General features: G+C 53.4%; 1 protein-coding gene across 1 annotated transcript in view; it reads left to right on the forward strand.

Moving 5' to 3' along the window:
* Positions 1-12,505, forward strand: part of GPLD1 (glycosylphosphatidylinositol specific phospholipase D1) — a 34,927-nt gene that overhangs the window by 12,585 nt on the left and 9,837 nt on the right. Inside the window, exons 9-19 of the mRNA XM_036273002.1 lie at positions 832-939; positions 1,138-1,165; positions 1,258-1,397; positions 2,535-2,600; positions 5,055-5,175; positions 7,574-7,713; positions 8,932-9,118; positions 9,646-9,756; positions 10,816-10,890; positions 10,976-11,132; positions 11,797-11,938. Coding sequence (XP_036128895.1) covers positions 832-939; positions 1,138-1,165; positions 1,258-1,397; positions 2,535-2,600; positions 5,055-5,175; positions 7,574-7,713; positions 8,932-9,118; positions 9,646-9,756; positions 10,816-10,890; positions 10,976-11,132; positions 11,797-11,938 — 1,275 coding nt within the window. The remainder of the gene's footprint in view (positions 1-831; positions 940-1,137; positions 1,166-1,257; positions 1,398-2,534; positions 2,601-5,054; positions 5,176-7,573; positions 7,714-8,931; positions 9,119-9,645; positions 9,757-10,815; positions 10,891-10,975; positions 11,133-11,796; positions 11,939-12,505) is intronic.

Consider the following 12,505-nt stretch of genomic DNA (forward strand, 5'->3'; position numbering starts at 1 on the left):
GCATACCACACAGCCACCAAAACACCTGCAGGTTCCCATTTGGCCGAACCTCTGGACAAGTTTAACTTTCCTCTTGCTTATTTCTCAGAGTTACCAGTTTCCAGTTTGGGCCTTTGGAAATTTTTCACTTTCTTGCTAGCTTGGTGATTCACATAAAAAAATATATTTTTGTTATTTTGTCTAGCCTTTTGAGCTATTTTTAGTGGAAGGACCATCCTGTGTTCTTGTAAAACTAAAAACTGGACATCAGTAGATTCTTTCTTCTAGATATACCGAGGCCGGGTTTCATTGGTTGTGACTCTGTCTAGTATATTTGAAGGTCTTTGAAATGAAGCGAAAAGACACCTTCATATAATTTTCAGCTGCTGCTTATCTTCTGACAGGAACAACCTGTGTCTATGAACAACAGCCCTGCAATTCTTTTTACGACTTCTCACCGCGGGCTGTGCAAGTCGGGGTTGGGCTGAGAAGCCATTTTTGGTGTTTTTACAAGAATGGTTCTTAAGAACAATTCAAATGAAAAGACTAAAAATGCTTCATGTCGCTCCTGGGACTCTTCCCAAAGTAACCCTCCCTCTCATGCTCTGTGGCTTCCTACCGTTGTACCTTCGCACATGTCACAGGCACCAGAGGCTTGCTCTGCAGTGGTGGACACACCTGTCACTTCCCTTGATTTCTTGCCTGTGGGGGGCTGCTGGTGGGACTCAGTGCAGAGCAGGTGCAGCCCCTGGCATTGTCTGGCATGTAGTCGGGGGACAGCGGGCAGCCAACGTCATCACTGTTATTATCTTCAGAGCCACACAGCTCAGACCTTATTCCACTGCCTCTCAGGTATGTGCCCGTCGAAGACCTGCTGGGAATTTATAAGAAACTCTACGGCCGAGCAGTCATCACCAAAAATGCGATTGTTGACTGTTCACACCTTCAGTTCTTGGAAATGTAAGTGTGAGTGACTGGCGGCTTGCCAAGCCCCCATTTTGGTGGCTCAGGGTCTGAAGCGCAGATTCTTGGTTTTCGGATTTTGCCCATTCAGGGCAGTCCCACGATGGTGGGTATGTGTTGATGCTGCCTTTTCCCCATGATTTGCTTCACTCTTTGTGGAAACCACAACTCATGGCCCACATTGTGTCGTTGCAGGTATGGGGAGATGCTGGCCGTTTCCAAGGTAAGGGCTGCGTCGCTCGAGTCCACGTGGGAGGCTGCGGGGTTCCAGGAGCCGCCTGGTCACGCACCTGCTCTCCTTTCTCTCTGCCACAGCTCTACCCCACCTACTCCAGGAAGTCCCCGTTTTTGGTGGAACAATTCCAGGAATATTTCCTTGGCGGACTGGATGACATGACATTCTGGTCCACCAACATTTTCCGGCTGACAAGCCACATGTTGGAGAACGGGACCAGGTGAGTTATTGCTCCAGTTCTTCCCCTGACGCCCCTGGCCTTGCTGCCCGCTCCCAACAGGCCTCTCGGGTTCTCTACCAAGAAAGTAGGAGCAGAAGTCTCATGAGCTTTCGTCGGCGCCAGTCAGTGGGGACAGTAAGAGCTCATCTCTATCAGGGCTGCTGTGAGGATGAAGTACGTCCACCTCTGTGTGGTTCAGAGGCAGGGAGCACGGCGGACATGCTAGCTCTGGCCTTGTTAGAGGGAGGTCAGCTCACACCGGGCAGGTTTATGCACGTGCCGCATGAGTGACGGACCTGCATCTGTCTGTCTGTAAGGTCCATGTGCAATGACCCCCAAACAAGCCCAGGTCTGGTGTTTGCTTTTGGTTAGAGTGTCTGGATGCTAAGCAAACACGTGATGGACCTTATTCTTTAATTAGGAGAAAGTAACTGAGAAGGAAGAGGTTTCTTGTCTCTTGATCCTTGTCCTCACTTATCAAGGCAGGAAATTTCATAAATCGCTGGCATTTTACACACACACAAAGAAATACTCATCAGTCTATGGAACTTGGGGGACATATGGAGAAGGCTCCAGGAAAAGGCGGGCACCTCTCTGACAGAAGGAAGTGGCCACGTTTCCATCAGCACAGACACTGAGGGTAGACTGACCTTCCAAAGGAGGTTCTCGTTACTTAGAAATTACAGTGTATTTTCCCAAAGGAACAGGGAAGTGATGGTAGTCATGGTTTCAGCCAAAACTCAGGAGCTCTGTGAGGGCTGTCTGCCTCCTGGTGGTGGAGAAACAGAGACGCGAAGACAGACATGTCCTTGGCGTGAAGCTGGCTGCAGGGAGATCTTTACAGGGAGAGTTTGTGTTCAGTCTCTTCCCACCTCCTGTTCCAAGTTCCTTTTCTGGCATCTCGTCCTGCTCAACCTGTCCTGTTCCCAGTGAGCTCCACGCTGGAACAGTCCTTTGTCCTTCACCCGAGGCTGAGCCCGTGCCTGTGAGCCCAGGCGGCTCAGCAGTGCAGGGGTGGGACAGCGGGCTCTGAGCCTGGGTGACCAGGGCGGGCTGCCTGTGTGGCCCTAAGACCCCCTCAGTTGGCTCATCCTCCCCCATCTGGAGAGAGGGCCTGACTCGTGACTGTGTCCGCAGTGACTGCACCCTGCCTGAGAACCCTCTGTTCATCGCCTGCGGTGGCCCCCAGACCAGCTCCCAGAGGTAAGTGTTGGAGTGGCTCACCCGAGGGTGCTCAGAAGAGGGCTCTGCAGAGGCAGGTCCTAAGTAGGAGAGTTTAGAGCTTCGATAGAACTGAAGATTTGCAGAAGGGGTTCAGTGCCACCCTCACTGTTTAATTTACTTGAATCTTGTAATCGAACCAAATGCCTCTAGGTTGGGCTTGCCACCTGCAGCTTGTCGGATCCAACCCGGGGTCTCACATGGGTGGTCCTTTGAGGGTTTCTATTGCAGCTCATGCCTGTCATTTTGGAGGCCTGTCTGGCTCCTCTGTGCATCTGGCTTGTAGGCTGATTAAAACATAAAAACTTGAATGTGTACTGTATTATGTGATTAGTTGTGGCATGTTCTTTTTTTAGTAATCCAATACATTTTTTAAAAATTCTTTTTCTTTATTGATTTTAGAGAGAGAAGGAGAGATAGAAACATCGATGAGAGAGAACATCAACTGGCTGCCTCCTGCATGCCCCCCACTGGGGATCGGGCCCACAACCTGGGCATGTGTCCTGACTGGAAATCGAACTGGCGACCTCTTGGTGTAGGGTTGATGCTCAACCACTGAGCCACACCAGCTGGGCTAGTTCTGGTATGTCCTTAAAGACAGATCAGTCCATTTGCATTCCAGTCTCCCAGACAGTGTAGACTGACTTCTCGACCATGTGCGTGAAATACTGAACATCTTTGCTTCCTTAGCGTCCAGAAGGAGTTCAGACCCTTTACGCTCTGGAACTTCAAGGCTGTAGGCAGTACTTTTTTTTTTTAACTCATCTTTATTGTTGAATGTATTACAGATGTCCTCCCTCTCTCCCCTATTGACCTCCCTCCTCCTCAATCCCACCCCCCGTCCTGTCTTCCCCAGACTATTGCCAGTGTCCATTGGTTATGCATATATACATAGAAATTCTTTGGTTTATCTCATCATGCCCTCCCCCCACCCTTTTCTTTGAGGGTCATCAATCTAACAATCAATTTGTACTTCTTAATTCCTTCATCTTTTTTGCCCATCCCCCCAGCCCTAGCCTCAGCCCATCTGTATCTAGGAGTCTATTTCTGTTTTGCTTGCTCATTTTGTTTGTAGATTCAATTGTTGATAGATATGTATTAATTGCCATTTTATTGCTTATATTTTGTTTTTCTTCTCCTTCAAGAACACCCGTCAACATTTCATATAATACTGGTTTGGTGGTGAACTCCTTTAGCTTTTTCTTGTCTGGGAAACTCTTGATATGTCCATCAATTCTAAATGATAGCTTTGTAGGATAGAGTAATCTTGGTTGTAGGTCATTGTTTTTCATTACTCTGAATATTTCTTGCCACTTCTTTCTGGCTTGCAAAGTTTCTTTTGAGAAATCAGTTGACAGGTTTTTTTTGTTTTGTTTTGTTTTTTTTCATCCTCACCCGAGGACATTTTTCCATTTTTTGTACAGATAGAGTGGGAGGGAGAGAGAGAAAGAGAGAGAGATGGAAACATCAATGTGAAAGGGACACATCGAGTGGCTGCCACCCCCATGACCAACCAGGGCCGGGGACAAACTGCAACCGAGGTACGTGCCCTTAGCGGGAACCGAACCCGGGTCTCTCCGGACCGCAGGTGGACGCTCTAACCGCTGAGCCAAACCGGCCAGGGCAGTTGATAGTTTTATGGGAGTTCCTTTGAAGGTAATGAACTGCTTTTCTCTTGGTGCTTTTAAGATTCTTTGTATTTAACCTTTGGCATTTTGATGATGATGTGTCTTGGTGTGGACCTCTTTGGATTCATCTTGTTTGAGACTCTCCATGCTTCCTGAACTTGTATGTTTCTTTTGCCAAGTTAGGGAAGTTTTCTGTCCTTGTTGTTACAAATAGGTTTTCAATTTCTTGTTTTCCCTCTTCTCCTTCTGGCACCCCCATGATGCAAATGTTGACACCCTTGAAGTTGTCCCAGAGGCTCCTTTCCTTACACTATCCTCATTTTTTAAGTTCTTTTTTCTTTTGGTTGTTCTGCTAGGGTGTTTTTTGCTTCCTTATATTCCAAATTGATGGTTTGCTTCTTGGCTTTACTTACTCTACTATTGAGTCCCTGTAAATTATTCTTTATTTTAGCTAGTGCATACTTCATTTCTGACTGGACCTTTTTTATGTTGTTGATGTGCTCACTAAGTTCCTTGAAGGTCTCACTAAGTTCCTTGAGCAACCTTATAAGCAGTGTTTTGAACTCTGCATCTGATTGATTGCTTAGGCAGTACTTTTTGTAGTATAGGCTTTTAAACTGTGGGGATGTGTTGATTGAAAGGCTCCGTGGAACCTCCTGTGAAGGTTTTCCTAAGACGTTGCTCTTTTGTGTTGCTGTTCCTTCAACTTTCAGAAGTTAAAACGTATGGGCTTTTAACCTGTGACTGATGGCGATATTCTTCAACTCAGTTATTTGTTTTCAGTCTTAAGCATTCTGTCTTCCAGCAGCTCACCGGTACAGAAAAATGGCTTTCACAGAAATCTGACTGCATCCCTAACTGAAGAGACCAGAAAAAATATAAACTATACCAAGAGAGGGGTGGTCTTCAGTGTGGACTCCTGGACCTCAGTAAGTATTTTCTGCTTTTCATGAAGAAAGGACCCTGTTGCTGCCTGTGGTCCTTTGTTCTGTGGGGTCACTGGCTATGTGACGCTCAGTGAGTCACCCAGCGTGTGCCAGGCCACCAGATCCTTGGCCTTCACGTTTGGTGCCAGAGATGTCCTGAGACTCGTTCGGGACCTCAGGGGCCTTTGGCAAACCCGGTGGGGCCCAAGGTGACCCTGGGCCAAGCCTGCTTTCTCCACACTGCAAAGCGTCCGTCCCATGCTGAGGGACACTGTGGCATAAGTGACATTCGTGCGTGACACTGTTGTGGGGTGTCAGATTCTCCTGGGGGATGAAACTGAAAGGGAAAACGTCTTTGACCTTTAGGAACTTTCCTCTAACATCTGAGAAATACAAAAGCGACCAGCTGTGAGTAGGCTGTAACAAATACCATAACGACAGGGGGTGGGATAACAGTGTCAATCATGAACATTGTGTCCCTGCTATCAGAGAAAGCGTCACGGAGGAGGTGGCTTTGGAGTTAGGCCTTGAATAGTAGGTTGTATTTCATCAGTGAGCATGTATTTCTGGCACTGGGTGGGGAAAGTTTCAGGATTTCAGAAATCTGAAGACCAGGGTACAAGGTGCCAAGAGAAGGGGGAAGGTAAGTCGGTGTAGAGAGGGCTTTAGATAGACAGGGTGGTGTCTGTGGGGCGGGCACGGGCCTGGGCAGGACCAGCGGCATCGGTGTGCAGCCTGAGTGGTCACGCATAGCAGGGCCTTGACCTTGGTCTGAGGCTCTGTTGTCGCTGTTTTAAGATTCTTTTTTTTGCCCTGGCCGGTTTGGCTCAGCGGTTAGAGCGTCGGCCTGCGGTCCCGAGAGACCCGGGTTCGGTTCCCGCTAAGGGCACGTACCTCGGTTGCAGTTTGTCCCCGGCCCTGGCTGGTCGTGCGGGTGGCAGCCACTCGATGTGTCCCTTCACATCGATGTTTCTCTCTCTCTCTTCCTCTCTCTCCCTCCCACTCTATCTGAACAAAAAATGGAAAAATGTCCTCGGGTGAGGATAAAAAAATAAATAAATAAATAAAAGAGAAGATTCTTTTTTTTCTTCTTTATTGATTTTAGAGAGAGAGGAAGGAAGAGGGAGAGAGAAACAGAAACCTCGATGAGAGAGAACATGGCTGCTTCCTGCACGCCCCATACTGGGGATCTGGCCCACAACCTGGGCATGTGTCCTGACTGGGGATCGAACCGGTGACCTCTTGGTGCAGGTCAACGCTCAACCACTGAGCACACCGGCCGGGCTGCCTTAAGATTTTTGAACAAGGGCTCCGCAACATTTCATAGCCAGTCCCAGGCGGGACCCCCTGGAAGCACGTGTCACTTTGTCCTGTGGTTATTCGGATCTGTGTCCTTTGCAAGAGGACTTGTGGGAGAGGACTGCATATTCCCAAGGCCTGTCATGGGCTGGGAACACAGTCGGAGCTGGTAAATGCTTCCTGGACGCATGGGAGCCTGAGGAGAAGCTGTCTGCGGGCACCTGCCAGGGGGCTGGGGGCACAGAGGCCAGTCGCTTCCTGCGCTGCCCAGGCTCTGAGCTACTGCTGGGGGCTGCTGGGGTTCTCCTTTGGTCTCAGGTCACCCTTGGGTGGACTTACTTGTGTCCCCTGAACTTGGGTGGGTCTAGTACTTGGCCCCTCCAGGCCACCCCAGACTGCACCTGTGTCTCTGTGGTGACCATGTAAGGACAATTCCGCATCCCAAGCTGGAGGGCTGCTTGTCCTCCAAATCTCTTACATAAAAGGAAATATATACATACAGATATAATTCTAGTTTTGTTTTGTTTTTTTTTATCCTCACCCGAGGATATTTTTCCATTTTTTGTTCAGATAGAGTGGGAGGGAGAGAGAGAGAGAAACATCGATATGAAGGGACACATCGAGTGGCTGCCACCCGCACGACCAACCAGGGCCGGGGACAAACTGCAACCGAGGTACGTGCCCTTAGCGGGAACCGAACCTGGGTCTCTCTGTACCGCAGGCCGACGCTTTAACCGCTGAGCCAAACTGGCCAGGGCTATAATTCTAGTTTAAAGGAAGTGGTCTTTTAAAAAATCTTAGTCTATAAAAATGGTTTTGTTGGGTTACCTTCTGCAAATTGGTGCCGCACATCTGACTTGATTGGTCAGGGTTACATCCCGCTGACTCTTCCTAGCTGGTATCTGCCGTCGCTCAGCCTGTGTCGGGGTATGCTGTCACTCTCCTGATGCCTGTCTTGAGTGGTCTCACCTGGTGACAGGAGCCGATGTCTTATTCTCTAGCACTTACTGAAACATTTCCTGTGCACCTCCACGGGCTTGATGGGACTTGGAGCTTTGCATTCGAGCTGTGTCCTCATCTGTCTGTCATGACTGTATTTCAGGACTCTGTGTCCTTCATGTACCAGGCTTTGGAGAGGAACTTGCGCATGATCTTCACGGGCAGCTCCCAGCGGCCAAAGAAGCATGTGTCCAGCCCCCTGGCGTCTTACTTCTCGACACGTCCCTACGCAAGGCTGGGCTGGTAAGTGCGGGTTTCCCAGCTCAGTGCTGCCACCGCTGTCGCTGGACAAAGGGGGTGAGTGGCACCTGTTATTTCCATTTCCCAGTCGGCTCCCCATCAACGATGTTAGCTTGGTTAAGTGACTGTAAAGATAAAATCACCTCCTTAACTTGTCAGAATGTGTTTAATACTTGACTAAGTGACCCCAGTCCTGAAGCCACATGGGACACACGTCAGGTGTCAGTGTCCCTGGGGACAAGTTGCCATCAGTTTGGGGGAATGATGAGCAGATGGGCGTGGTGATTGGAATAGTATAGATTCAAGGCAGCAGCCGAGCTCAGCACAGTGAACGCCGAGAGGGAGCGGCAGGGGCCCATCTGAGTGTACAAATCTGCCTCATGGAGCCCAAGGTTGTGAAGGGTGGTTTTCTGGAGGTTTTGATGAACAGTCTTTTCTTCTGACACCCCAGACGACTTACAGCCCTTCCTCTGGGGGTCACCATGCTCTGCCCCAGCCTGGGAGTGGCAGGTGATGCTGGCTTTCTTGTGGACAGTGGTGGCCTTATGGAAAGTTCCAAAAGAAGGCCCCTGCTGGGTGGGGGAGGGGCGGGCAAGGTGCTTCCTGGCTTCACTGGCCTGTTTCCCGCCTCCGGAGCGCAGGGAACAGTGCTGTCACCCAGTGTGTGGCCCTCACGCCTGTGCCCATCTTGCTCTTGGCTCCCACATGCTGAGTAAGAACAGGGTAACCAATGGCTCTGCTCTTGCTAGACCAGCGGAGGCCTCAAACTCTTGGCTTAGTCTGTCCATCTCTGTGTCTGGTCACAGTCTTGTTTACAAACGTCTGCTCCATAGGTTGGACACCAAAGTCTGTCCAGCAAAGGCGGGCTCCTCACTGGGGTGGAAATCAGGCGCCTTGACCCAGCTTGCCTCTGAGCAGGACAGACTGGCGCGGACGAAGCCACTCGGCTCTGGGTCCGGTAGGGATGTGGTGCTCCGAGGGTGCTCATCATCTGCTCTGCCACGGGTCCAGAGATGTCCAGAGGCCTGCTGTCCTTCTTTGTCATCTATTTCCCTTGGGGAGCAGGACAGAATCACAGGCACTGTAACCTCAGACATGAATACTCAGCAGCTGCGCTGGATGGGAACCAGAGAGGAAGTTTAAGTGCGGGACTCCAGAGAGGAGGAGACGGTCCCCCCATCTCAGAAGACATGGTGATGGGTTTTTTCTTCGTCTCTACAGGGCAATGACCTCAGCTGACCTCAACCAGGATGGGCACGGGGACCTGGTGGTGGGCGCCCCAGGCTACAGCCGCCCCGGCCACATCCACGTGGGGCGCGTGTACCTCATCTATGGCAACGACCTGGGCCTGCCCCCCATCGACCTGGACCTAGAGGAGGAGGCCCATGGGGTCCTGGAGGGCTTCCAGGTGAGGTGCCTGGCTAGCTCGAGTTTCCTGTCTGTGACCACTGCCCCGCCTCTCTGGGCAGCCCCAGGGCAAAGGAGTGACAAGAACAGTGGAAGCCCCTGTGCACCTTGACTTTAAGCACTGGAAATGCGCCCAGTGCCACCGAGGGCTCGCATGTGTAATTTCATGTGACGTTAAATTTAGAGGTAGCGACCACCACGCTGCACAGTGGCCGTGGGGATGCCCTCTTGTTGGCTGCTGTTGGATTAGTGTGGGTACTTTGCCGATGTTTGGTCTTAATGGGGCCCAGTGCTCCCCAGACCTTTTCATAAACACCTAGAACGGACGAGACTCATTCTCGATTTCCGGCGTCTTCCAGTGTCACTGGGTCAGACTTCCCAGCTGTGTGCCACAGGTGTTCTGTGTGGGATGCCACCGCTCTGTCCCTGACCCCGCAGGCGACAATGGCCCCAGGCCCATCAACTCCTGGGGAATCAGCTGTGCTGGCTGAGCAGTGGCTGGCCCATGGGCTCACTTGTGCCTTTCAGCCCTCAGGCCGCTTTGGCTCAGCCTTGGCCGTGCTGGACTTTAACAAGGACGGCGTGCCCGACCTGGCCGTGGGCGCCCCTTCTGTGGGCTCGGAGCAGCTCACATACAAAGTAAGGCTGGGCGGCGGTGGGAGGATGGGGCCGTGGTGGGGAGGAGGGGTGGCAGAGCAGAGCCTCTGCAGACAGCAGAGGATCAGACGTGCTGGGCACAGCAGCGCCTGGGTGGGTGCTCCCCCCCCCCCCCGGGTCCCTGACGTGGCCTCGGTTCCTTGGCGGCATCTTTCTCAGCTCGGCTTCCTGGCTTCCCATTTCCAGCAAAGGCTCTGCTGTCCCTCTTGACGGAGGTGAAGGTGACAAGGGTCAGGCCACGAGCTCCTGCCATCCCAGCAGAGGGCTGGAGGCCTTCCTGTCAGGCACAGACCCCACCCCAGACCCAGGCTCTGCGCCCTGAGCCGGAGCTCAGCCAGGCAGGAGCACCCGCCTGGGACAGGGCAGACGCCGCCGGCGCCGTCGGTAGTTGTGTGCCACCTGTGCCTGCAGGGTCACCTCCACCCCTGCTGCCTCACACTCCTCTCAACATGTACACCTAGTCGCCTCCCAGGAGGGCTGTGTAACCCGGGGTTGGACCCTCATTGTCCTCACACTCGAGCACACACCTGGCTTAGCCCCTCCGGGTCTCTTGTCCTGAGGGCTGTCTGCCAGCCCTTCGGGAGGACGGGCTGGTTTTGTTCACCCAGAACTTGCTTGTGAAGCAAAACAAATGAGCGAGTGGAGACAGGCGAGTTAGAGAAGGGACAGTGTGGGACACAGAACAACACGGCAGGCATCACAGACCAGTGGGGCACCCACAGAGATGCTCAAGTCCAGATGCCCGAGGGGCTGAGCCAGAGCCTGGAGCTAGGCCTGGAGATGGGGAGAGGAGTTCACCCACAGTTTCGCGGAGCAAGGCCCCAGGGAGGCAGAGACAAGGGCGCGCTTCTGCGGGGGCTCCAAGGGCCTCATGGGAGTGAACATCCAGGCAGCTGGGGCTCCCAGACCGCTGCCACCAGCACCAGGCCCAGGGCGGGCATCCGATGCCCAGGCTCCTGCCCGCAGCCTTCTGGTGGGACTGACTGGTCCTCTCGGTCCCAGTCACAGCGACCTCATGGTGCCCGGTTTGTCCTCACCTAGGGCGCCGTGTATGTCTACTTTGGTTCCAAGAGGGGAAAGATGTCGCCGTCCCCCAACGTCACCATCTCCTGCCAGGTATGTCGCCCACCACAGCCAGGCACAGATGCTAGAACCGGCATCCCCACTGCCCAGGCGTCAGCGTGCTCTCCTGTCTCCCCAGGACACGTACTGTAACCTGGGCTGGACGCTCCTGGCTGCCGACGTTAACAGAGACGGTGATGCTGACCTGGTGATGGGCTCCCCCTTTGCACCGGGTGGAGGGAAGCAGAGGGGCATGGTGGCCGCGTTCTATTCCGACCCCGGCCGAACTCACAAAGGTAGGGGGGCAGGGCCCGGGGACCTCTCATGCAGGCGCTGAGCCCTTCCTGCCTCATTCCATGCCCATCCCCGTGAGTTCCCAGCAGCTGCCTCTTACAGACACTCCGGCGAGGGATACCTGGGAGCCACTGAGTACATGCACACGGACCCGACGTTTACACACACACGCCCGACGTCTACATGCACACTGGCTCGACGACACGCACACGCCCGACGTCTACACGCACACCTGCTAGGCGTCTACACGTACATGAGCCCAACGTCTACACACACATGTCCGACGTCCACACGCACATGGGCCCAACATCTACAGGCACATGGGCCTGGCGTCTACACACGGGCCCAACGTGTACATGTGCACGGGCCTGATGTCTGGGTTCGGTCCAAAGGGTTTATCTCGGTCTCCCAGTTGTAGGGCCGTGGCGCCCTCAGTGTCCAAGATGGGCCCTTCCTGTATGCACCCCCACGCCACTGAAGTAAGCTCTAGAAATGCATTTCTTAGGTCACCCGTGAGACCCATTTCTAAGGTCGGGCCCTGGGAACAGTTGTGGCTGTGAATTCTGGAAGAAACTCAGCAGGGGAACCCATTGGTCATTGCCTACAAACGGCCACCTGTGTCCTCCTGTCCTCCACACAAAGTGAGGGACGGCCTGTCTCCTGCAGAACACCTGCAGGTGGAGGCAGCCAACTGGCTGGTGAGAGGCGAGGAGGACTTCGCCTGGCTGGGCTACGCCATTCACGGCGCCCGCGTGGACAACGGGACCCTGCTGCTGGTGGGGAGCCCCACCTGGAAGAATGTCAGCAGGTGAGCGCTGGGCACCATCGGGCCTACTGCCTGGCCAGCCCGACCTGTGCGTTCAGGCAGATGGGCCAAGACGTTCTTACCCTTCGGGAAGAGCTGACTCAGGCAGGTTGCAAATTCTCCTTAGAAATTTAAAATGACATAGGAAGTGTCCTCCTTAGCCAGGGCTGCCACCATAAAGGGCCACAGACTCGGGCCTTCAACAGGGATTTACTCTTTCAGCCCTGGAGGCTGAAGCCCAAGGCCAGGCGTGGACAGAGTTGGCTGCTGCTGAGGCCTCCCCCGGCTGCAGACGGCCCCTCTGTCTGTCCATCCCTGCTGCTGAGGCCTCCCCCGGCTGCAGACGGCCCCTCTGTCTGTCCATCCCTGCTGCTGAGGCCTCCCCCGGCTGCAGACGGCCCCTCTGTCTGTCCATCCCTGCTGCTGACACCCCCGCCCCCGGCTGCAGACGGCCCCTCTGTCTGTCCATCCCTGCTGCTGACACCCCCGCCCCCGGCTGCAGACGGCCCCTCTGTCTGTCCATCCCTGCTGTCTCTCCCCTTCTCATGACACCAGCCACGTTGGTTTAGG

The sequence above is a fragment of the Molossus molossus genome, unplaced genomic scaffold (genome assembly GCF_014108415.1).
Source record: "Molossus molossus isolate mMolMol1 unplaced genomic scaffold, mMolMol1.p scaffold_m16_p_20, whole genome shotgun sequence".
Taxonomy (NCBI): domain Eukaryota; kingdom Metazoa; phylum Chordata; class Mammalia; order Chiroptera; family Molossidae; genus Molossus; species Molossus molossus.